Genomic DNA, 25,485 nt, shown 5'->3' with positions numbered 1-25,485 from the left:
CTGTTGCATGTTTCAACGTGAAATTCATTATTGGAAGATAATATCAGAAATTCGTCGAAAATACCTTTTATACATTAAAAAAAAAAGTGTTGCTTATTTAAAATAAACGAAACGGAAATACATGCTGCTTGCTACTGCCTTACTATTGCAGATATCAATTTGTTAAAGTTAATGCATTTCGAACACCCAGTAGAGAATCTTGACGCAGCTCTGCGCCTGTCAACCAACAGTTGACCTGTGTAGTTAACTGTGGTAGTTGACCGATCGCGCGCTAATATACTTTTCTCGTGTTTTCGTATTCTCTCGTGACTTTTATTCGTTATCACGGAAATCGTGAATACATGAGGTGATGAGAGAACGTACAAAAGGGCCAAACTTCGGACCGCCCAGGTGAGATGTCTGGGTCTCTAAAATATCGCATCGAGACATAATCTGGGGTAAGGGAGTAGCAACCTCTTGGGGCCACAGCTAGTCACGTGACCCTTCTGTTTACCAAAATGGTGTACATCTATGTTTTACAAATAATTTTCATTTCTTTCTAATATTTGTTCCATTCACTTATGATATATTCAATGAGATGGCAGTGGAATTGCAGTAAGCTTACTGCTAGCGTTAACATCTCGTAAAAGGGCAATCGTAGCTGATATTACACTTGCACCGCGTTTGGTTGTTACAAACGAGTGTAGCGAAAGTTTGAAAGTAGCTGTACGAAAGTGTCTTCCGCGTCTAATATCTCGGTGGTTTTTACTGATGGACGTGAATTATTCTGAGTTATTGCGAGCATTCCGAGCGTGTTTTCTCACGATGCGATCACTGCCATATTAGTTAACGACTCTTCGAAAACTCATAAAACTCATTGACCTATTGAATTACTATTTTTTTTTTGCGTTCCCATTTTAGATGACTGGACTCTGTATCTTTATGTAATTACCTTGGTAGTAACTTTGATTGTTTTATTTCGTCGTTTAATATCACTGATGTTGTATTTTTGTTTTATTTTTTAAAGGGGGTGACCGAAGTTATACAAGGCCTAATTTCATTACTGACAATGTTGAATGCACAGCGTTGCAGGTACAGCAGCTATATATTATATGTATTTCTGTTTTGGTGATTTTTATGTTGTAAATGTTAACGTGTTATATTTATAGTGATTACAGATGATCTCTGATGTAGGTTAGTGCAAGCAGAAAGCACTTTCAAATAGGACATCTAAATGCCAGAAGGTGTCCTAGCATAGCGTTTCATGCTTTGGCCAGGCATTTTTAAAGATGGCCACGTATCAAGTTGACTATCAGTGGTTAGTCTTACAATTAATATTTATTTTAGAATCAAAATATTATTAAGTAATAAACCAAGTATTACTTGATTGAAGTTAATACTGGTGTTCAACGGTCATTTACCATTTTAGGGCTTATACCATAATGGATTCATCTAGGATATCCACTTTCCTAATATCAATTTTATTGATAGTCTATGGCAGTTTCCGATCTCTAAACATGGAACAGGAAGCTAGAGAAAGAGAAAAAGAAAAGGAACGTGGTAATTTATTGACTGGAATTTTGAGTAACAGCAGCACAGCAAATGCAGATGGTGCTAATGGAAGAGTTCAAACACTAAATACAATGCATGCTCTTTGTCTACCTCTTGGTGCTTCCATTTCTCTACTCGTCATGTTTTTCTTTTTTGATAGCATGCAAATGCTTGTAGCAATCTGTACAGCAAGTAAGTTTCATAGACTGATAGATTTTATGATTGTTATTATTATTCATATAAAAAACAGCATCTAATCAGGGATATTTATTTTGCAGTCGTAGCTGCAGTTGCATTGGCATTTCTTCTTTTGCCCATGTGTCAATATATCATTAGACCATGTTCGGATGGTAATAAAATATCCTTTGGTGTCTGTGGAAGGTTTACTGGTGCAGAATTACTTTCATTTTCATTGAGTGTGAGTATAGTATGCATTTGGGTACTGACTGGGCATTGGCTACTCATGGATGCAATGGGTATGGGACTTTGTGTAGCATTCATTGCATTTATTCGATTACCTAGTCTAAAGGTATCCACCATACTCTTAACTGGATTACTCATTTATGATGTCTTCTGGGTTTTCTTTTCATCTTATATATTCAGCACAAACGTAATGGTTAAGGTAAGTTTCAACAAATTTGCGATAAATGAACGTTTGTATTAAAGTGTTTTATGTATTATTATTTACAGGTAGCAACTAGACCAGCAGATAATCCAGTGAATCTTGTGGCTAGAAGGTTGCACTTAGGCGGTGTAGCAAGAGAAGCACCAAAACTTCCTTTACCTGGGAAATTAGTGTTTCCATCGATGCATCAAGCAGGACATTTTTCAATGTTAGGTCTTGGCGATGTCGTTATGCCAGGCCTGCTGCTCTGCTTCGTTTTACGATATGACGCGTACAAAAAGACTCAATTGTTGCCCGGTGGTTGTGAAACAGGAGTTCCACCGCCACGACACATCAATCGCATTAGTTATTTTCATTGTTCACTCATCGGTTATTTTCTTGGTTTACTTACTGCTACTGTAAGCTCTGAGGTGTTCAAAGCTGCGCAACCTGCCTTATTGTACCTTGTGCCCTTTACTTTATTGCCATTGCTCACAATGGCATATTTAAAGGTATTTTTACTTAGTACTTCTAATTTCTTTTTATGTAAACGACGTGAATTGTAACGGATGTGGTATTTACAGGGAGATTTACGTCGAATGTGGAGCGAACCATTCATATCTCAACAACCTTCCAAACACATGGAAGTTTGACAACAGTCATGGGTTTGTGTATATTACACATTATGGGAGGAAAGCTACTAATAGAATCCCATTGTCACTTATCATAACGTCCTTATTTTTATCAATGTCATTTAATGTAAGTAATTTTTTTTTACACATGCGTCTTTTAATGCCACAATGCAAATTACGATTTAATACATGGGAAACGTAAAGGTATACTACACTACGACATTGATTTAATATGATATTAAAAATACAATACAAATTACGACAAAGTTTTTTTATTAAAGTGACAGATAAAGCAATTTTCGGAAAGCGTATTTAGAATACTGTCTATTATCAATATGTCATTGGTATTCATTTTGTGTCTTAAATTCGATGTTGAGTAAATGAATGAATTATGTATAATAGATAAAGTAAATGGTAAGGTAATATACCGTTTACTAATTACTCTTTCATAGTTTAGTAAATACGTAAAAACGTGTTCTGAAATTCACTTAAAAAAAAAACGGATAGGTATCTTTTTCTTTTTTTAGTTTTACAATGGCTTTACTATATAAATTTTTAATATTTCATAATACACAATTTTTGTATTCCTTCTTTTTTACACTAAACCAATAACACATATACATATTAATAATTTTGCTATAACTCTGTTATAAATGTGTGTGATATTCTCTACGCAGAAAGGTTCTTTTTAATTTATTGTTCAATCAATATCAAACTAATTGTATGTAACGTGTAGTTATGGATAGAGTAATTTAATAATTATTCGACGATTTCCATGAAAATCTAGTGAACGTATGTGTGTAGGTTGTGACTTTCTTTTACTTGGAGCTAGCATTGAACAGAGCATTCTCTACACAAACGTGTATATAAATTTTGGTTTTTATAAACTTAAGAACAAAAATTTACAGTTCGTTATTAGGATAAACAGCAAGCATTTCAACTTGCCAAACATCTTGCTAACTTTGTACAGCACGATGTAAAATTGCAAACAATTTTTAGGGAAATGAAAAGTGGATGTTGTAGAATTTTATTGTCAAAAAAAAAAAAAAGAAAAAGAAAAAAAAATGAGCAAATTGCGTATTTGTGTCTTGATTTTCAAGGACTATTTCGTGATAAGAAAGAAGGATTTATGATGGAAAAATAGAGTGTTTTAACTAAGCTCTTGCTATGGATGGGCACCAGAAAGACTTTATATGTTTATTTAGAAACAAGACTGAAGGAGAGAGAGTAAATTGTATGAAAGCCAACATATTTAGAGGTTTCTCAAAAAGATATAATTAATCAATCTTTTTTGTTCAATTTTTCTCAATTTATAATACTATAGATTGATATGATACAACATAGTATGATATATAATACAATATTACGCAATGTGTCACAAAGTAAATTAATTGCTTTCATAATTCCTATTATTTACCGTAGATTACGAAGGAATCTAGAATCTAAAAGATGTTAGTTGTTTACTGTTTGTTTTTATAATACTTTATTCATCACATTCTAAAGATTACGAACGAATTACATATATGTATATTTGAATTTTGGTCTGTGAATATATTTTATGGATAAGAATATTTTAAGGAAAGCGATACGTTTTTTAATCTGTAATGTAATCTGTTTTACACCTAGAATGGTATAATATGATGATAGGTGCAGTATATCATCGGGTACAGAAATACAATATCTTGTACACTTGTATATTGAGATAGAAAGTAAACTCTAAACTGTAACGTGGACGAAGGAAAAAAGAAAAGAATATTATACTTGCAATCTTGTTCATTAGAAAAATTTCGATATTTCATTTTTCTTTTAAGTATTTTGTCCTTACATTTATAAGGTTAATAGATTAATGTTAAATTAATATAGATTAATGTACAAACACTAATAATTCTAAACTTTAAAAAAAAGAACAAAAGATTATTTGCATATGTGATTGTTTTTATTTTTCTCTCTTGCTTGTGTTAATGTGGATGAAAGGAATTTAAGCAATTTATACGATATATTAAATATTACACTGATAAAATACTCCTTTTTATACAATCTAATTAGTTTTTGTATAAAATTGTGATTCTTCCTATACTTTATTCGTTTACCTGTCCATAGCACAAGCAATTTATTCTCATTCATTACTCGTCTAGATGAAGTAATCTTTGGATGAGTCGTACAGAAGAAATATCTACATATTTCTCTCATAAGATATAAGGATATAAGTGACAAAGTATATTTTAACTACTTCCGTTGTAAACATAAAAGAAGAAGACTTGAGATCATCCATAATCTGGATGAGTTTAACTCCGTTCTATTAAAGTTCAGAAAGCTTAAAACTCATTTTATGGTTTGTTCTTCTTTCTATTTCTTCTTTTTTTCTTTTATCTACAATATAGGGTTAATGTTTTCATAATGTACATTTTGAGTTCTTTTATTTCATTGAATGTACATACATACTATGTTATGTTAACTCTATGCATTAATTTTGTATCGTTAATTTTTCGTTCACTTTGTAATCAAAGATGCGATTTATTGAATAAAATTTTGTTTCAACAAATTTAAGTAGTTAGTTAAACATTTTAGTTGAAAAGAGAAAAAACCATGATGTATATCTTTATATAGAGATATCATGCAATAATAAAATGTGTTTCAATGCTTTCGTTATTAGGGCTGCATCAATAAATTACTTTTTCATATAGGGAAATGATTGTATCATGTTCTTGCTTTAATTCTCTTCTTTAATTCGTATTGCTTTTTTTGTACAAACAGAATTTAACGCATAACAATATAGAAAATATCGATCGATAAGATTATAACTTAGTTTATGGCGAAAATGAAAGATGTGTAAAATTATATTTTTTCCTTTTTTATAAACTTACGTAACGAGCCACGTTTTAATTAACAAGAGTCTTCAAGTCTGATGGATTATTTATTTTGACTAGGATAACAAGTTTCAGAATGGGAAGCATGTACATAAATAACATACTTGACTGTCCTTCAGTTTTCCCACAAACTAAGTGACAAAAAAATGACATATATTATATATATATATATATATTATATATATACATATTAGTGATACGATGTATGAAATAAAAAGCAAGGTAAATGAGAAAAATACATTTAAAAGAAGAAATCGGGAATTATAAGTCATAAATAGAATATAATTAAATGCTAAAATAATATAGCTAATATACTTATAAGAGCACTTTGCTTGTACTGTTGCAATTCTCGACTTGCATGTGTACAGCTATGTACATTTTTATATATAATAAAAAAACACGATCGCGCCTCGCGCGTGTTCGTGTTGAATAAGTAAAGTTATTGAATAAACTTACATGTGTTCTTTTTCCATCACTGTTTACGTGTATTCGGATATATATCATTAAGTACAATTACGATACTACGGAATGAGACGCGAGTAAATAACGTACAGTCTGGGGCATATTTTAGGAGGCAAGGACTCAACGATCAATGAACGTCGATGGCAATCTTTTACAGAATCGTCACACGGTGCTCTGTCTCATCGTCACGTTATCTAAATTTCTCTTGATGCTTTCCAGCTCGTTCATATCAGATACCGAGGACTCGCATTTGTATACAACTAACGAATGATAGAAGTGAACGGCGAAGGCAATGAACACTATAAGGACCGGGATAACTATAATCGTACTGGCAGTGGCGGCTGTGAACGAGTAATCCCAGAATTTCACCCAGCACAGTATAGCCACCTCCACTAAGAATAGAAATAATCCTAACACCGTAGAAAATGCCCAAGCCAACTCGATGAAGCCGCGCATTCTCTCATGAGGGGATTCCGTGACAAGCCGAGATACCTGAAGTTTACTGATGGCCTCGATATTGGGCAATAAATACGTGCTTATCATTAAAGCAAAGATGTGTACTGATACTAGGACGGTTGTGCAAACAGCGAACATCACAAACAGCCACTCCGGCACCGCGGTTGGCTCGTTTATTTGCAGCTCAACCATAGCTACCTGGAAAGATAAAAAAAAGGCAAATGAAAGTTACATCGGATTTTATTACCGGCCAATAAAAACAAGTATCTTCCGAGAAATGTTGCTGTCAGCTGGTTTATACGATTCGTACGTTTATACGTGCGATTACGAATGAGATCACAGATTCGACGCTATTTGCGAAACCCATTGTAAAATCAATTATGCCTACGTCAAGCCGAGGTGTATTGTTAAAGAAAGTGATATTTGTCTTATGTAATCATAGACGAGACTGAAGATTACACGGAATTGTCGTCCACTTCTGTCTAATGATTTTCAGGAAACGTTGTGTAACCCGTCGTGGGTTTTCTGATTATACAAACACAGATTTTCTTGAAATATTTACTTGCTTGAAATGTTTAGCAACACGCATTTTGAAATTTATTATAATGATATTCCCCCTTCTGTCACGAAAATTCACTGATTAAAATCAATAAACGTTTCTGTCGTCGGATCGATATCTAATATTTGTGCGCATCGGCAATTAGGATCATCAAGGGCCACATGTGGACGATTAATAGCGTGATTAATCACCACTGCATAAACAGTCGTCCAAGGAATTTTAATAGACGATTATATACTATGACGAGATATGGCGCTCACCATAGCGAAACCGCTTAATAACTCTGACGTTGTTGCAGTTGCTTTCAATTTAGCTCTGCTCATGTGAAGTCTCCTCCATGAGAGACCCTCAGGACCATCTTGTTCTTCCGTCTGCTGTGAGGAAGATGTTGGAGGCACAGGTGACCCCACACACGTACAACAACATGTGTATGGCATATTATTTACCGAGGTATGACTATTTGATAGTGGGAAACTACCCATAGATCTCATATCTAAAGCTACATAACGACTATTCCTGTTCCTTGGCGATAGAACTAATTCACTCTGAGACGGGCATAAGGAGGAGCTCTTGGAGTAACAGGGATAACCGGATTCGCTCGTCTGTTTGGGCAAATAAGCCAGAGAAGTCGGTTTGATTCTTTGTGTACCGTAAGACAATTGGATGAGATCAATCTGAGTCGCCTTGCTTGATTTACTGGCTATTTCTTCGGTGCTCCTCTGGATGGAAACCGTGTTGCTCTTGCCATACCTCTCGCCCGATGTTTTTTCGACCTGCATCAAAAGACTGTTCCTGTTTGAAGACTCTTTTTCAGCTAAGTTATTGTTCGGCATAATTTCTTATTTGTTCCTCGTTTCCCGTTTCGCTAAACTCCCCGTATCGTTTGTTACAAATGCTGTTTGCCGCCTCGTCGCAAAACCAAGTCAAAGAATCCTTACACGGTTTTCACGAACGTCCATCGTTATCATTGTTTCCTTTCCAATGGATTGAGTCACAGCAACGTGCATACATTTACACAATCACCGCGCGACTATCGTGCATTTCAGTTCTTCCACCGCATTCCATATCTGTTGCCCGATCACCGCCGAATTTAGGACTCCTCCTGCAACCAGCGAATTAAACGAAACGTAGAGAGTCCATATCGAATCGAACGATCACTCGTCGATACCATACTGTATACTCTCACGACACTGAACTGTTAATTACATCCGTTCCGGGTGGCAGGCGCGCACACATTTCCCAAGACATTATTTAGAAAGCCATTAAAGCGCAAACGGAGCGGTGCTCGTTTCGCAGGGCGAGCAGGACCAGGTAGCAAGCAGCCGCGAGTCTCTATGGTCGAATACATACTAATCGAAACGCGGCGGTTGCATCGCCGTTCAAGCACACATGACGTATTCGTCTGAATCATAACAATAGTATTAATTGCCTCGGAACCATATCGGCTACATAATAACCGGCTACACGGCCTTAACATACGTGAGCTCGCTCTGTGCTTGTACGTCTCTACTTTCTCACGTGTCTCCACTGAAAGATGCGACCACGGGCAATGACGTTTGTTTTTTTGCCGTTGCAATGATGATACGGTAAGCGAGGGAGTATCTGGCCAGGTATCGAGACGCCACCGTGTATCACCGGCACAACAATGTAATTAATCATGCCGCAAAAAGGGAAATCCCTCCTCGTAATTCTCACGTAGCGCGCAGTTGACCACTCATTTTATATCTTATTTTTAAATGGAAGTTTATTTGTCTCGATCATCAGGGTGATTTGTTTCCTGTTCAATCATCCTCTCCTTGACACGATTAAAAGTTATTCAACGTAGAGGCGTACGTGTAAATAGTTCGAGTGATTTACAATTAGAAATATTGGTTCGTTCGAGCGATAATTAATTATATAACTCACTTTGGATATTTATATATAGCCGCGGTACGATCAAAGGATACACATGAAAATCTTACGGTGCTCGATTTTATTGCTGTTAGAATTTTCCTATAACGAAAAAATATTTCAGAGGAATTTTAAAATTCGTTGGAATCGATTACATGAGATGTGCATTTTATGCTTGTAAATTGCACGAGGCATATTTTTCGCGTGTTTGTATGTAGATAAGTGATGTATTATAAAAGTGGATTCATAGAAACGCGAGCCAATCGAGAATCGCTGTGGAAAATCCGCTTTCAATCCTGACTGCACGGCGAAGGATGAGACGGGAACTTTATTTATGAAAGGTTATTCTTGAGGAAACGCATACGAACCGATACGATCGTCATTGAGTTGTGAACGAACGACAGCCGATATCAATCAGGCTAGGAATCAGGAATGCATTAATTGTATTTTCAATTTCCATATCATTCAAATAAAAGGTCGTTTATACCAATTGACCGTTTTACACAGTTCAAAATTATTCCATGGTTACTATGCATTTCTTTATTTGTATTCTGTGCAGCAGGTAAACGACGATGCAAAACAGGTTTCAAGGAGTCGTGCGTAAATTTGTGCCATCGACGATTTACAAGAAAAGTTTTATCTACTCATGGCCTCATTTGCATAATTGTACGCTCAAAGTTAACGTGAACTAGACGAATTGGAAAAACCTAATTGGATTATTTTTATTTTTTCAAAAGGGTCAATATATTTCTAAGTATATTTTAAGAAATGATTATTGAATATATTTATTTGTCGATGAAGAAACAGTGTTTGTAATTAAAAGATATAAGGTTGCATATATTTCAAAGTTAACGAGAACTAATCGAGCTGGAAGAATCCTGATTAGATTATTTTCACTTTCTATGCGAGGTTTAATATCTTTATCAATATCTTCCTACAAATATTTTTCGAATTTTTTTGAAGATAAAAGAATGATGTTTATAAGTAAGAGAAATAAGATTGGAGATTTATATTATCTTGAGTCAACTGTTTCTAGGAAGGTTTACGGAGCCGAGACTGAGGCCTGGATAAAAGGAGAATAATGATAGACGGAGCAATTTTTTCTTATTTCGCGCACCGAACTTTCACAGCTAAACAGGTTTTATACTACTGTCAAATTAAGATCCAGCAGGTAGATTTTCGGTTCTATCCATGACAAAAACTTAAAGTATATAATTAACGTTATAACGTCACGTCTCTTATACAGGATGTTCATGCAGATATTTCTATTGTAGTAAAAATGACAATGCATAATTTTTGATTGATGACTGTAATTTGCGAAGAATGTTGTTATTTCTGACTTTTTCTTATTTTAAAATATCGATGAAATATAATGTTAAGAAGTTATTCAAATGTGAATTATTTACAAAATAAAATTACAATTAATTCATAGAATGAATAATTTTTTTGAGTTTACAGCGAGATAACAATTCTTTTACAGTCTTGCGAGTGTGGTTGCATTTTCTAAGGCGCCAGTGATGTGTATTATTGCGCATTTAATAACACGTGTTTTCTTTACACTTGTCAGATACTTATACATTCTCAAAGTATTCTAAAGTTGCCAAATTATATTTATAATACTATAAAAATATATTATCTCTGAACCAAAAGTTCTATTTGAAGGCTTCGTCAAAAGTTTACGAAGCTGTAAATTGATATTTTGTATTTTTAAACTACTGTGAATCAAATCAAAAGTATTCAAAGAGCTAATTATTCATTAAACTGAGACCATCTTTAACATTTATTATACATTTAAGATGGCTATTCATACTGCGTACTAATTTTTTACTAGATATATGTTTGCAATAAATATTTTGTAACTCTTATATACATTTTCAGATTGGTTCCAAATTCTACTAATTATAGTTATAACAATCGTGTTTTATTACAATGTGAATGAAATTTCAAAATATTTTATACATCACACACACACACATATATAGAAGTTTTATATCATCACTATTCAAATATTTTTGCGAACTACTTTATTTAAGATAAATTTCCAATTTTTTATAAGTTTTGTCTACACACGAGAATATTCGAGAGTTTTGTAAAAACATATTTCGCCGCGACGAGTTCGCGCATGCGCGAACATCTTACTACAGGTCAAATTCGTAGTTTAAAGCTTAGAATCCATGCGTATGGTTAAGTAAAGCAGCGAATGAGTAGTATTGTTTTGCGGTGAAGTTGATCTTGAAATTTATGTATGCACAGAATTCCTAGAAACTCTTGCGTGGATTTATACAGTGAAGATAGAGTCACGCGGATTATTTATTAAATACTATATCGACCATAGGTACCACCATCTGTTCTATCAATTCTATCGTGACATTTTGAGACGAAAACAAACAATTAGTTCTGTGCGATCTTTCTCGAATAGCGTGTCGCGTATTATAGAGCGCACGTTGTAGATAAATATATCGTTGAGTGTAATATTTCAATTTCCATCACTCTCGGTTTAGTACGCATTTACGTATCGTTATACGTATTACAGTAAGTGCCCTGCATTTCCTGATTAACGGCAAGTGAACAATAGAGGTTAGCGTCTGAAAAATAGTTCAAGGATTCACATTGTGTGACGAAGTGTCTTCTAACGTATTTTATCATACTCTTTTTTCACGAGACTTGCGCCAAAAACGTATATGTTACACAACGCCGATGCTTTTGTGAGATTCTTCATAAGCACTGCCTGTGAAGACGTACACTCGAAGGCCAAAGCACGTTTTCTTGAGTTCTCGGTGGTTCAAAATGACAGTAGGCAATTTACTATTTACAAATTTTACATATTGATTTAATAAAATCCAAACAAAATACTCTATGAAAAAAGCATTTTATTTTCATTCAAAATTCCGTTGAATCTTGTTAATATGATATTTACATATGAAAACAGTCCAAAGCTACTACCCATCGCAAATACTGTTATTTTTGTAACAGATAAAATTGAATATTCAGGGAATTGTTATGTTATAAATTTTTGAAAACAAATTGTTGTATTTGAGATTGTTTGTTGATTATAGTTAATACTTAAAAGTATGCAGCAGTATCTAAGTAGTATGAAATCTATTTTCCTACTCCGGTTCAGAATGCAATGGGAGGAACAAATCTCCATACACCTTCATCCATATTTCAACATATGATGAATCAGCAAAATACTTCACAACAACCAGAGACATGGATGCAAATACCACAGGTGCCTCCAATGTCTATACCATGGAGTGTACCATCTCTCCAACAACCAGAATTAGTCAGATTTACCGGAGGACCAAGTTTCGAATCAATTCTTCATCAGAAGAGAAAACTTGAGACCTGCGATCTGCTAGATATGTAAGTAATTTATATAATGGTATATATTATAGAAAAACCTTTCCATTTTTTCAGTTTGATATGTAATGGATAATGTAATGTAATGGATGATTACAGGAGACAAACGAAACAGTTTATAACAGAAGAAAAAATGGCTGCACATTTTAAAGGTTTACATATTAGTTCCAATTATCAACAGTCTTCAGTGCCATCAACTTCAACAGCTGACTCACAACCAGTTAATCCTAGGGAGTTGAATATGGAACTAGAATTGGATACAGCTAATGCAGATCAAATCAAAACTGGACCCAGGCTAGTTCTTTCAGAGGAACTGAAGAGAATCCAACATGAACCAATCCTTCCAAATTCCCTGTTATCCAAATTGTGAGTATACATATTTCAATTAAATTAATTTAAATTAAATCAAATATTTTGTTTCTTTCATTATGATGCAATTTCTGTTAGTAAATAAGATAAAGTGTGAAGGTTTACAGTTTTTCTCTTTCAGGGAAAGGCCCTCCATGGCTTTAGTCCTTTGGGAACCACCGAGCAAACATCTTCGTATATTTCCAACTAGAGATACACCAACTCCGATTCCTAATACGTCTGACGATAATAATAACAATGATAATAACAACAATAATAATAATAATAACAACGAAGCGATTGCTGATTTGAATCAGACGATATCGAACAATTCATCAATTTTCGAGCCAATGGAATTATGAAGGCAATTCGTTAGTAAGTTACTTTTACATCTTTGTATATCGTTAACAAACAAAGAACGCGATATCGAGTTGTATTATGTACGAAAGTTAAAAGAAACGAAAGTTATACATTATATTTTTTATCAGACCCACATGTTTGTGTAAGGTTGTACAAAGTACTTGGAATGAAGTCTTTCTATTACATGGAGCTATTCTCTATTAGTTAACTAATTATTTAGTTATTTGAGACATATGTACGTATCAATTACTATATAAAGATAAAGGCTAAACATCAAGTTCCTTTCGTATAATATGATTTGTGTGTGAAAGTTGATTAAAAATAAAAAGAAATATAAAAATGGGATTCTTTAATAAATACGTTCGTGGATTTAATGTGAAACTCAGTATTATTGTAATTATTATTAACACAGCATAAGTGTATGATTATTATTAATTTTACGCTATCATCTGTGCTTTTTTGTGTATGCAGTATGTTGCGTTTGATTGCGATTAAAATTGTAGTACGATAAAAATACAATACATATAAAAAAGAAAAGAAAATAAAAAACATAAAAGAATGCGCAAAAACAGGGATAAAATAGAAAAAAAGATTATTCGTAATAAGGTAGCTTTATTTCTACACTATGTGTATGTTACACGTGTATAATGTTAAGGTTGTGTGAAACATAATTCAATTTACTGTATGGGTGATACGTAGATCGTTTGTCGTACGAATGAATTTACTGTGTTTCTGAATGTATGATGATTTTGCATAAAGATATGACAACATTTCATTAATATTGAGTTTTTCATTCATTTGTAATGAATGGAAAGTATGGAATGATAGGTATCTTTGAAGAATGAATCATTCTTACTCATTTTTACGATAACCCCATAAAATTTTCATTCTTTCCATGTAATTCCAGTTCAGAACTTGCGAAATTTAGAGTCTCTTTGAAAGTTTTCGCATCTTCTAAAGGTTCGCCGTTAATTGCTGCCGCGGTAATCTTATCATCCAATATGGAAATGTGATTTCCTTCGATCTTGTGTATTTCTACTTTTCCGTGAGTTAACTGAACAAGAAAAATAGTTTCATTATATTTATTCACAAGTCGGCTACTAATACTGTTTAATATTATTAGATGTTACCTTCTGCAAACCGTAATCTGAATCTGGAAGTATCACAGCTGGCGTCGTTGGTACCAGTAACCTGATAGGCGTTCTAAGAGGCGGTACAGAAGAGGGATCGTATTTATCTAATACACAAAGACGGTTATAAATAAATGATATAATTTTCTTTTGAGTTTCTGCCGAATAGACCTTATGAATTTCGTCGGTTGTGTATTTGGTTACTAGATCCAACTTTTCATTCCAATTACTACAATTTTTCAGCTTTAATGCGATCTATGAGAACGAATTAGTTATTAATTATTAATTAGACCTAAATTTTGCAGTGGCCGACTAGTACTGAAAAGATATTTCACCTCTGTGATGATTGGCGTTTTGATGACATTCAATATTTCAATCAGAAATGTATTCTGATATTCGTCTTCCGTAGGCGATGCAAGGTGCTCTGATTTTATGGCCTTCATATAATCGGGAGATCCGTCTATTAATATGAGTTGACCTATTAGTATGTAAGGTTCTAATCTCCTTGTTAATTCTATGGCTATCAGTGATCCATATGAATAGCCAACGATTGTGAAATCTCTGCGACCTTTACTCCTTGCTAAAACATACTGAAAAAGAAAGAGGAATATTATATTCTTTTATACTGTGAAATCTTTCTTTTTTTTTAAAACATACTGGTAAAAGACGTTCAGCCATTTCCTCCACTGAGTCATTAATGTTGTATATTCCTAATTGCAAACAAGTGGCAGGGAATTTTAATTTTGATGCTAATTCAGCAAAAATCGCAGCAGATCCTTCAATACCCGGTATAAGAAATATTTCATTTCTTTTTTCACCACATTTAACTGGAAGCTCTACGCAATACTGTCCATCTAGTACGGAAACGTTCAAGGTCTTCATCAGCAATCTCATGCCAATCATTTTTTCTGTCTTTGTCGTTGTTTTTTTGATTTGTTTTGTTTGCTTCTTTGTATCTTTTGCAGACATTTCTACAAGCTTGGCAATGTTCAAGACTCTAATATCTTGTGCAGTTAGAAACACCTCAAAGTCTCTTTCTAGTGTCTGTTTGATCTCCACAGCCATCATGGAATCCATGCCCAGCTCAGCCAAAGAAGAATTCTGACTCACGGTCTTCATATCCTTTATATCTATAATAAAAGAATAATCTCATTGCATGAAAATTGAACTACAAGTAAACTTACATGACACATATATAAAGAATACTTACTCATAATATTCATCACTGCTTCAAGAACATTACTGACTTCATTAGCACTAGGTACTTTCTCTGCAACCACCATGCTAGCCACAATTGGTCTATTCTGACACATGAACTTGTCTAATTCTTCTAAACATGAGGATATTTTCTGAGGCAAGGTTCCACCGATCACCAGCTGGTGTTTATTCTCCAGCATTTCTGCAGCAATACCCACATCCCCCACAGCGCCCCATTGAATGGCCATGCCAGGAAGACCTTGTTCCACTCTTCTTTCGCAAATCCTCTCTAATACCGCGTTTCCCATACCATAATTAGATTGACCAGCAGTTCCTCTTCCACATGACAAAGAAGAAAACACCACAAAATGTCGAAGATTTGGACAAATCTTCCTAGAAAGTTCGTCCAGCTTTCTGGTGATTCTGGCTTTGGGTTTCATGCTTTCTTCGAATGATTCCATAGTTTGGTTTACCATCAGACAGTCCTTCAGCAGAGCTGCCAGGTTGAAGATACCATCCACAGGCGCCTGTTTTTCTGCTGATTTCAAGATAAACTCGCAGTCATCCGTTTCTGATGCGTCTACACCAGAAATTATAAGGACTTTCGCTCCATAGGATTTCCAGATATCTATCCTTAATTTCTGATAGCCTGTTTTGATTCCGCTTCGAGTAACTATTACCAGGTTTCTGGCACCGCGTAGGACTAACCAGTCTGCAAGTTCTAGACCTAATCCTCCTAAACCACCTATGATTACGTAACTCTTGTTACTCGTAGCATTGAAGCGAGGGTAAGCAAGAATTGGTGTATTCAAAGGTGCTTTCTCATCTGCTATCTTAATCAGAATCTGTAAACGATTGGGTAATACTTATTTACGAGATATCAATTATAGGGGACAAATAATATTTATACCTTTCCAATGTGTTTGCCTCCCGCCATATACCTGAAAGCTTCTTCTAACTGGTTCTTTTCAAAGCATTTTCTTGCCAAAGGCTTGATACATTTTCGGTTCACCTGGGCATTAAGAAAATGATGTACTTCTTCCCTTATATGAGGTAAGGTACCATGGATCATGGCATCAAGCATGATTCCATGAAAGCTAATCTCTTTCAAAAACACTTCCATTCCAAGTTGATTATTGACAGACATGTCGAATTTACCGATTTCCAAGAAACGTCCACGATAACCTAGGCAACGAATCGATGCCTGGAGCTTGTCTTCAGCCAAGGAATTTAGGACTATGTCTACTCCCTTTCCATGTGTCTGTTTCATTATCATCTGTTCGAAGCTGGTATCTCTGGAATTTCCAATGTGATCATCATCTATACTGGGGAACGTTTCTCTGATATATTTCCGTTTTTCAGGTGTTCCTACTGTCGTGAACACTTCACATCCTTCAGCGAGGGCCACGTTGATAGCAGCTTGACCTACTGCACCGCTTCCACCGTGGATCAACACCTTCTCACCTTTCCTTAATTTTCCAAAGTAGTAAAAGGCGTAGAAAACGGTAAAGTAGGCAGACGGAACAGTTGCTGCGTCTTCCAGGGACCATTCGTCTGGCACTGGCCACAGGGTGAATTTATGGGGAGTAACCAGGTTTGATATACCCCTGAAGATGTAATTAATCTATCAAATTAGCAGAAGACCTATGTTACTGACGTGTAAGGTTCCGATATTTGAGGTATATCTTACTTGCTCTCGACAAAACCCATCACGCGTTTTCCATTAGAGTCGATTCCACTGAACTCAAAACCAATCAGGCAATCGCTCATTTCTCGCTTCTTCACTATAGTTTCCGCCATCAATTTTCCAGTGGCCAACATCACATCTCTGAAGTTCAACGAAGAGTATATTACTTTGACGATGTTATCCTGGCACTTTTCATTCGGTTGTATCCAACCCTCGAACCACTGGATGGAACTCAAGTCTCCTCTGACCTATTGCATAACTCTTGTAAATTTTGAAAGATTACAAATTTTTCGTTTTAAATAACAAGAAATATTTACGTACCCTTAAATTGGCATATCCATGAGAAGTCAAAGTTGGCCGCAGCTCTGGATAGGGCACGTGTTTGTAGGTTCCCCAGATTTTCCCTGGTCTTAAGACATTATAGCTAATGTCTATATCAAGCTGCTTGGAGTAGAATGGATCTTTCAGTGAAAACTTGGGAGCGTTCTCGTCTTGGATTATCACAGTTTTCACGATCTCACCATTGGGCTCTCTTCTTAAACACTTAACTAATCCTAGGACACCATTCTCCATATCTCCTTCTGCGACTAGTATCAATCTTACCGTCTCATTACTATTTTTATCTTTTTCATTGTTCAAGACTTTCTTCACATCTTCCAGCCAGGTGAATTCATTGTTGTTCACGTATATTACTTCTGTCTTCTGAGGTGGCTTCTCTGCTTTCTTCAGGAGCAACAGAGTTTGATTCTTGAAACTCTTCTCCAGTACAACATTCAGATCGCAAGCTTCAAGATAAGAGAAAGTATCTTTATTGACAACACTTTCTCGAAGCAGGATAAATCCATGACCCATTGTTGCAGCTAGAAGTTGTTCCAGAATGTCAGTCGATTTATTGGATAGAATATTATGAGCAGCTGCTATGAAGATACTGGCATCCTCCGGCAATTTCTTTGGTGTTATTACTGTAATATTTTCAGGAAGCAATAACTTTTCGCCTCGTTCTGATTCTGCGGCAAGTGTCAAATTCGGACGAATCATGGGTATGTTACTTAATACTTTCATAAAGATTGGAGTGAGGGTTTCTTCAGTTGGTACTTTCTCCTCCTGATCGATCACTTCGAGGATCTTTGGCGTGTTTATAATGTGACTCTCCAACGCAATCTGCGTAGACAAGATGATCATTTCTTCTAATGATGTTTGTGCTTTGTCACGATTGGCTATAAATTTATATTCTTCCAAAACGGGGACAGACATTAATCTTCTATGCTGAATCGCGTTGGCCTTTATTCCATGGATTTCGATTCCGCCAGATACTACGACATCGTAGTCATTGTACACTGAGATTGGGATTTCTATAAAACAAAGTTTTATTATTTATTATAACTCGTTATGACTCGGATGTTTATGCAGTTCTATATTTTTATATCGTAAGCGTTTCTTATCAGCGCGCCATCCGAGATACTCAATAATATTGTACAAGTATTTCTAACGTTTCCAAATTTGTTTAAACTTTTAAAATTACCATTATTATCTTCGGTAAGGTTCCGAATCTTTTCGTTATGAACTTTCACATCAATTACTAGCTTCCTAATAGCTGTTGGTACATAAAGCGCTCTGGTATCGAGATTCAATATCTTCATTTGTAACATATTATCCATAAACACGGCCCAGTTCTTCATCCAAGCGATACGTCCCCTGGTTCCCTTGAGTGAAGCGCTCTTCAGCGAACGGAACGGTCCAGTATATTGGTAACCACGAAGTTTTAACTCCTTATAGATATCCTTGCTGGTCAGAACTTCCTCATCCTCAATTTCAGTCAAGAATTTGGCTGGAATCTTCTCCTGCGCTGGATTCGTTTGTACACGAATTGATCCTGTCACTACTGTCGTGGATCCTTCTGATATTTCGAATTTTCCAGACCCTGAAAATGTTTTACATTATCTGCAATCTGCTGAATGCAATTAAACAAGCTCTAAGATGATCTGGAAAAAGTGGACTTATCGATTTCAGGTACAAAATCTGGCTAAAGCATCACTCATATAGTAAATTAGGGATTATAATATGTAGCTCGGAATTTTTCCAGATCTTTTTAAAGCTCAAAACAATAAGAAATTGGGCAGAGAATTGAAGACCCTTTATGCAAACCACGTTTGTGAAAAACGATATTGTCGGCGGAGGGTTAATTCTTTGCTCTCATTTTACTTCCTTCTTTACATCACTAATGCCTCAGAATTAAAAACCGAATAAAAAGATGTATACCTCTTTGAACCATGACAGTTAATGAAATAGAACCGGATTCGGGCATGTTTGTTGCACGTTCGAATTTCACATTCTCAAAAACCACTGATACTTCGTCGTAAAGTGCTCCTTGCAACAAACTAACCGTTTCCCAGACCATAATAAGGTAACCTGTGGCTGGGACTAAGTTTCTTCCGTCGATCACATGATGCATCATATATTCGTAGTTCTCATCTTTCAGAGCTACCTCAATCATTCGCTCTGCTGTGGTAATCCTCTGACGTTGAGTATACACTGGTACGAACCAGTCTTCAGAATGCTCCCATCTGAAATTTGACAACAATTTTAGATCTATGTTGCGATCTTTATTTCTTTTTAAAAAGACCTAAAAAAAGCCAAGTCGTTTGGCCCAATTTTAAAGAAAGTCATTCATTTTCAAAAAGTGTTGTAATAGTTTTGAAATTCAATGTATTTCCAAAAATATTCAAAATCTTTTTGCTTGTTGAAACAAGAGTGAAGTTGGAATGTACAAATCTGGAAACTTAGTTATATATATATATATATGTTATTTTATTATATTCACCTAATGTAAGGAGAGACCATGGAAGTGCCACGACTAACAGGAAACTCTACATGCGGATAAATATTCGCAAGTTGTGGCTGTAGACCAACGTCGTATAATTTTCCAAGGGCTTGCAACAAGCATTCAGCATTGTCTTTATGGCCTCTCTGAGTCAGTGCAATATTCGTTACAGACTGACTTAAGGATCTCTTTAAAATTGCCTGTAGCAGACCATGAGGTGCAATTTCTATGGTTATAGCATCAGATGGAATCATTGTCGCTGTTTCCGCGAATAGGACAGAGCTCAACAGGTTATTGGTGTGGTATTCGGCGGAAGAATACTTGGCAGCTTCCGTGTACCATTGACTGCGTGGTACGGAAGTGCTCACCCACTTGGAACTTCTTGCTTGTGGCTTGGGAATCACTTTCTTCAGATATGATAATAATCTTGGTCCTGCGTCCGCGATGTAGCGGCTGTGATACGCTATGTTGCTGCATGCTACTTCCTTTGCAAAGATCTTGTTGGCCTGGAAGAATCACAGAGAAAACTCAATTTGTAGATTTTGAGCACTTCATATTACTAGTATTGCAATATACATACTACTGTTCTACAAGAAATCAAAGGATTATTTTCTGAAGAATTGTTATTGACTTTCACAGAATCATATCCTTCAAAACAAACCTGTAACTGGGCAACGAATTGCTTCATGGACTCAGCTGGGCCACTAATGGTGCAACTATCGGAACTGTTATGGCAAGCAACCTCTATATCCGATGGACACATATCTTTGATCTCTTCATATCCAAGACCAACTGCTGCCATAGATCCTCGAATCATTTTGGTCTCGATAGACGCTAAACCTCTCGAATATGCTGCAAGCACCATTTGCTCGGCCGTAAAGCATCCATCCGCATAAGCACAGCCAAGTTCTCCGACAGAGTGACCGATTATATTATCCGGTTCGATACCCACGGATGTTAATAGATCCACGAGACCAATCTGAAGAAACATCCCTCGTTACTACTGCGCGAGAGTTGGAAATCATTTTTCGAAGAATTACAATTGTTTTACCTGAATAACGGCGATCCCAACGAACGAGTTCAAAATATTATCGAACGTCTTCTTATCCTTGCTGGTGATGATATTGACGATATCGATGCCATGTGGTTTTAATACCGCGTCACATTTCTGAATGGCCTTCGCGAAGATGGGGAATCTCATCAATGATTCACCTTTTATATTTCAAAATGATTAATTATTTCTTTAATTATTTCTTTGCAACTTGTTTACGAATTTTTCTATTAATATTTCTATATGTACCCATGCCAGGCCACTGTGATCCCATTCCAGAGAACACAAACCAAATTGGTCTCTTCATGCCAGAGTACTCTTGAATGTCCCTTGGTAGCTTCTCTGATGTTTTAGATCCAACCATTGTGTACCCTCTAAATAGATGGCCAGTTATATTTTCGGAGTGAATATCGTGCAAAAGTCGAATGTACTCCACGTCCACTGGTATACTTTCAATCTGAGAAAGTAATCGTTATATTTTCCTAGAATTTTCTACTATTTTATACTTCAATTTACTTACATGATTGAGGAGAGTTTCTACCGCTTCTTGTGTACGTCCTGATACTACTACTAATCTAGGCAAATCGTCGGAGGGTGCACCATTATTCACTTTCTCCTTCGTGTAGGATTTTAATAAGACGTGAGCGTTGGCCCCGCCGAAACCGAACGAATTTATTCCTACGTAACCACCATTCCATGGGGTTGGTTCTGTAACTACTTCGACCTTTCCTTCGTCGAAGCACGTCACGCCTTTCATGGGACTTTTGAAGTTTATATTTGGTGGGATCAAGCCACTTTCCATCGCAATAATGATCTTAAAATATTTATTTGTAATTATATTTGACTTTTATATATTACTATTTTATTATATTCTCATCTTGCCATTAGCATTGCTCTTATATACTATTTTTATTCATTTAACTTGAAGAATATCTTAAAATTCTATACTTTTACTCTATCATCTCTAGTCCATTTTTAAAGAAAAGTTTCAACATTTTTAGAGAATTTCCAACAAGAGTCTCATACCTTGGCTACTGAACAGAGACCACTGGCGGGTTCAGTATGACCCATATTCGACTTAATCGAACCGATTTTGAGAGGAGTGGTTCTGTTCTGGCAGAAGACTTTATCAATAGCATTCAATTCTTCAGGATCACCGACGCTAGTTCCGGTACCATGAGCCTCCAAAAAAGCCAGTTCATTAGGAGATATCTTGCACTCTTTGTAGAAATCTGTCAGAAGCATTTTCTGGACGTTACTGGCAGGGAATGTGATTCCTTGTTCCTTGTAGCCATCGCAGTTGCTTTTCGTGTAGACGACCTGCGCGTAAATTCTCTTTGCGTTTTTCGCCTTCTGCAAAATGATCACGCTGATAGCCTCACTGCGGACGTACCCATTCGCTCTTGCGTCGAAGGATTTGCAATGACAGTCAGTGGACAATACACCTGATATTAGATATCAATTTATTACCACGAGACTCCATCCATATGCATATAAATGCCTCATTGTGAAGAATATCCAAATTATCGTAATTAATGAGAATCTAATGAATGCGACTGATAATGCGCTTGATTAAAACAAATTTGACGAATTCCATCTCTTGTTGAGATTACGCAAGTGAAGACTTATTGATTTAATAAAATTATTATAGTTTACCGAGACGAGCGAACTGAAGAGATACGTAGGGATGAAGACAAAGATTGGATGCTCCAACGATCACAGTGTCGCATACTCCAGTTCGTATCAATCTGTAAGCTTGGTCCAATGCGACTAAGCTAGAACTGCAAGCTGTATCAATCGCGTAAGATGGACCATGTAAACCAAAAAAATAGGAGATCCTGTTGGCCAACATGGCTCTGCTGCATCCAGTAATACCAAAACCATTCGCCTGAAATATATTTGGAGTAGAAGCATATTCAGGAAATAATTTTGCAGAACTATTAGCTTTTAATATTTACAAAGTATTTATAAAACATTAGGGAACTATAATTTACGAATGACGCCAAAAACGTTTACTTGTAATTTTTCGTAAAACCAAGTCTTCTCTGACTCGCTGATACAAGATCCTATAACAACTCCCGTATTGGTCCCTTTGAGTTGTCTAGGATTTATTCCTGCATCGACGATGGCTTCGTACGCATTCTCCAGCAAAATCCGACACATAGGATCCAACGTATGAGCTTGTTTGTAATGAACGCCGAAGAAGATAGCGTCGAACTTGGATAAGCCAGACAGCTTACCACCAGCCTTTGGAATTTCCGCATGATCTGCCAATGTACAAGGTTTCATCGACATTCTGAATGGCTCTAAGTTAAGTCACACTTACCTTGTCTCCATCTTGAATAGTTTTCCGTGATAAGGTCTACTTTGTTCATCAAATTGTTTTTCAGCTCTATTATATTGTTACTTTCCGGAAACCTCCCAGAGATGCCAGTAATCACCACTTCTTCTCCTGGTTCCGTCACCGCGTAATTCACCTTCAACGGATCTACTCGTGCGTGGCAAGACATCCTTGTTTTCTCTTTACACTTTACTTTACTTATAAATTTTTCTTTCTTCAATTGTTTGATTATCTTTATATCTTCTTTCGATTTTGTTCAGTCAGTCGTGCATATATTAATGAAGTGTTCTCGAGTAATCAATCAGTATCAATATTGTCGCCAAGACCATGGATACAATTGAAGACTGAAGAAACAGAGAAAGGCTTCTTATAACAGACTTTCCCCTCCATGTGGTAATTCGAATTCTCTTCTGAATATTCCTGAAGTTAATCTGTATAACGATTACCGGTCGAAATGACCCCTGAAAATCTAATGGACTGAATTTCGTTGCCCAAAGAGCTCGACGAATTAAAAAATATAATATGCAATAAGATATATCTAGTAGTGATATTGATGTTCATTTTTATAATAAGAAGGTTGACGGACAAGAAAAAAGGAATTAATAAGAGTTTATTCACTTTGTTACTTATTTGGTATAAATCATTCGAGAATATTACGTTTTTATAATGAATTTTTGTCAATTAATATGCAATATTAAAAATTGTTTCTTCTTTTACGAAAAATCTTCTTGTTTTATTAATAACAACGTGGAAGATAGGAAAATAATAAGTAATTAACTATTTATGCTATTAACTCTTTATTCTTTTCGTTTTATAAGGAAACAATAGATGTAACATTTTTTGCTTTATATTATTTTATTGAATTATGTATGATCTATTTTGTAGTAATAGAACAAAATGGATCATACATAATTCAATTAGGGGGCACAAGCAGGATGTACAGTAATGCGATATCCGGCCACCCTTGACATTTATAGTATTGAAATAATGAATATTCACGGAGAAGAGTGGCAACTGTTCAATCCACCACTTACAATGACACATTCATTTATATAGTATTTAATATATTTTCTGTCGTATATATATATAATATATAATATCGATATAATATTGTAATTTTGGCATCAATAAAATTATATTAGGTTGTCCCAAAAGTTTCTTTCATTTAATAAGGAAATAATAGATGCACAACATTTTTTGTTTTGTATTATGTTATTGAATTACGTATACATACATAATATGTTACAAGATGTGCAATAAAGATGTGTTTAAATTTCTATATATATAAAAATCAAGTTAAAAATATAGCTTAATCCGTATCTAGTGAACCAGTATGTAATTATTACAAAATTATCGTGGAATATAGTTAGAAAATAGTAGTACAGTATAATCGGTAGTCAGTCATACTAGAATTACACATTGCTTCCGAAGATATTCTTTTGTATTAGCCGTAATTGAAGTTGTACGAACAGTTAATTAAAAAACTGAAAACGTAGAATGAATCATGACCATGATAACATCAGTTATCAAGATATGAATGATCACTTAAGGAGGTATTCTAATCTACGAATTTGAAAAAATTGAAAATTTTTTTTTTTCATATTTCCAAAGTTTAAATTCCTTGAATTTGCCCTAAGATTGATTTGCCTAAGAATATGCCCTTAAAAGGATTTTTCAAAATTTCAATTATTCTATGAGTTACAGCCATTCTTGTAACGCGGCATTTGCTCCGGTCCGACCGGAACAAATGAACAGTAGACGGTAGGCGCTGTTCGAGTACCTACGTATGAATTTTTCTCTGTTTTTATCACATTTTCATCGTTAATTCTGTGTTCTACATGTAAGAGAGATGTTAAATTTTCTCACTGCTCGTAGGTTAGGGTTTAAAATTGCTATACAATGTGGGTGTGAGGAAGTGCGGTATATTCAATCATCGCCTTTTAACAATAAAGCATTTGAAGTGAATCGTAGACTTGTAGTAGCTTTGAGATTGTTAGGAGTTGGAAGAGAAGATATCGACATATTTTATAGTATGATGGACATTTGCCAAGGTTTGACCATTGGCACATATTATAGCTGACCATGAAAATTCTCCTCTAAATGACGACGTTTTAAAAGTAATAAAACCAATTTATGAAAGCTTATCAACTGATACTTTATTGGGACGATGTTTGAGTTCTGAAACCCAAA

The 25,485-nt window shown here is 35.4% G+C and overlaps 4 protein-coding genes and 1 long non-coding RNA gene across 14 annotated transcripts; 3 read left to right on the top strand and 2 right to left on the bottom strand.

The window, feature by feature from the left end:
* Window positions 1-3: 3 nt before the first annotated feature.
* Window positions 4-6,084, top strand: LOC100645949 (signal peptide peptidase-like 3). 4 transcript variants are annotated; one of them, XM_003397179.4, is made up of 7 exons: window positions 4-390; window positions 1,007-1,071; window positions 1,149-1,297; window positions 1,409-1,722; window positions 1,809-2,152; window positions 2,221-2,646; window positions 2,719-6,084. In XM_003397179.4, the coding sequence occupies exons 3-7, from the start codon at window positions 1,269-1,271 to the stop codon at window positions 2,785-2,787; spliced, it is 1,182 nt and encodes a 393-aa protein (XP_003397227.1). In that variant the 5' UTR covers window positions 4-390; window positions 1,007-1,071; window positions 1,149-1,268; the 3' UTR covers window positions 2,788-6,084. The 4 variants fall into 4 exon arrangements, with proteins under 4 accessions (XP_003397227.1, XP_003397226.1, XP_012166575.1 ...); XM_003397178.4 differs by having other exon boundaries at window positions 4-437; XM_012311185.3 differs by lacking the exon at window positions 4-390 and adding an exon at window positions 493-923.
* Window positions 3,802-8,723, bottom strand: LOC100646865 (calcium release-activated calcium channel protein 1). Of its 2 annotated transcripts, XM_012311184.3 has the most exons (3): window positions 8,307-8,723; window positions 7,371-8,212; window positions 3,802-6,749 (listed from the first exon to the last, which is right to left on the bottom strand). In XM_012311184.3, the coding sequence occupies exons 2-3, from the start codon at window positions 7,941-7,943 to the stop codon at window positions 6,258-6,260; spliced, it is 1,065 nt and encodes a 354-aa protein (XP_012166574.1). In that variant the 5' UTR covers window positions 7,944-8,212; window positions 8,307-8,723; the 3' UTR covers window positions 3,802-6,257. The 2 variants fall into 2 exon arrangements, with proteins under 2 accessions (XP_012166574.1, XP_003397234.1); XM_003397186.4 differs by having other exon boundaries at window positions 7,371-8,723.
* A 21-nt stretch (window positions 8,724-8,744) lies between these two features.
* LOC110119512 lies at window positions 8,745-10,386 on the top strand. Its single transcript, XR_002307979.2, has 2 exons — window positions 8,745-9,738; window positions 10,037-10,386. It is a non-coding gene; the product is annotated as an uncharacterized LOC110119512 (long non-coding RNA).
* Window positions 10,387-11,076: 690 nt separating this feature from the next.
* Window positions 11,077-24,018, top strand: LOC100646507 (bromodomain-containing protein DDB_G0280777). 6 transcript variants are annotated; one of them, XR_007225009.1, is made up of 6 exons: window positions 11,079-11,793; window positions 12,122-12,363; window positions 12,460-12,726; window positions 12,851-13,083; window positions 13,976-14,113; window positions 14,192-14,352. XR_007225009.1 is itself a non-coding variant. In XM_020864262.2 (5 exons), the coding sequence occupies exons 1-4, from the start codon at window positions 11,788-11,790 to the stop codon at window positions 13,068-13,070; spliced, it is 735 nt and encodes a 244-aa protein (XP_020719921.1). In that variant the 5' UTR covers window positions 11,079-11,787; the 3' UTR covers window positions 13,071-13,083; window positions 22,606-24,018. The 6 variants fall into 6 exon arrangements, 5 of the variants coding, with proteins under 5 accessions (XP_012166571.1, XP_020719921.1, XP_048264203.1 ...); XM_020864262.2 differs by lacking the exons at window positions 13,976-14,113; window positions 14,192-14,352 and adding an exon at window positions 22,606-24,018; XM_048408246.1 differs by having other exon boundaries at window positions 13,976-14,352.
* Window positions 13,829-23,498, bottom strand: LOC100644763 (fatty acid synthase). Its single transcript, XM_012311182.3, has 19 exons — window positions 23,281-23,498; window positions 22,971-23,221; window positions 22,611-22,842; window positions 21,981-22,399; window positions 21,475-21,768; window positions 21,204-21,411; window positions 20,955-21,115; window positions 20,565-20,882; window positions 19,904-20,409; window positions 19,342-19,646; window positions 18,605-19,003; window positions 17,404-18,434; window positions 17,086-17,330; window positions 16,306-17,002; window positions 15,409-16,240; window positions 14,856-15,328; window positions 14,534-14,788; window positions 14,199-14,453; window positions 13,829-14,122 (listed from the first exon to the last, which is right to left on the bottom strand). Exons 1-19 carry the CDS (start codon window positions 23,462-23,464, stop codon window positions 13,931-13,933), a joined length of 7,257 nt encoding a protein of 2,418 aa, XP_012166572.3. The 5' UTR covers window positions 23,465-23,498; the 3' UTR covers window positions 13,829-13,930.
* Window positions 24,019-25,485: the final 1,467 nt, after the last annotated feature.

This window comes from Bombus terrestris, chromosome 8 (assembly GCF_910591885.1).
Source record: "Bombus terrestris chromosome 8, iyBomTerr1.2, whole genome shotgun sequence".
Classification (NCBI taxonomy): Eukaryota; Metazoa; Arthropoda; class Insecta; order Hymenoptera; family Apidae; genus Bombus; species Bombus terrestris.
The sequence above is the reverse complement of the archived record's forward strand: the minus strand, read 5'-3'. Positions and strand labels throughout refer to the sequence as shown.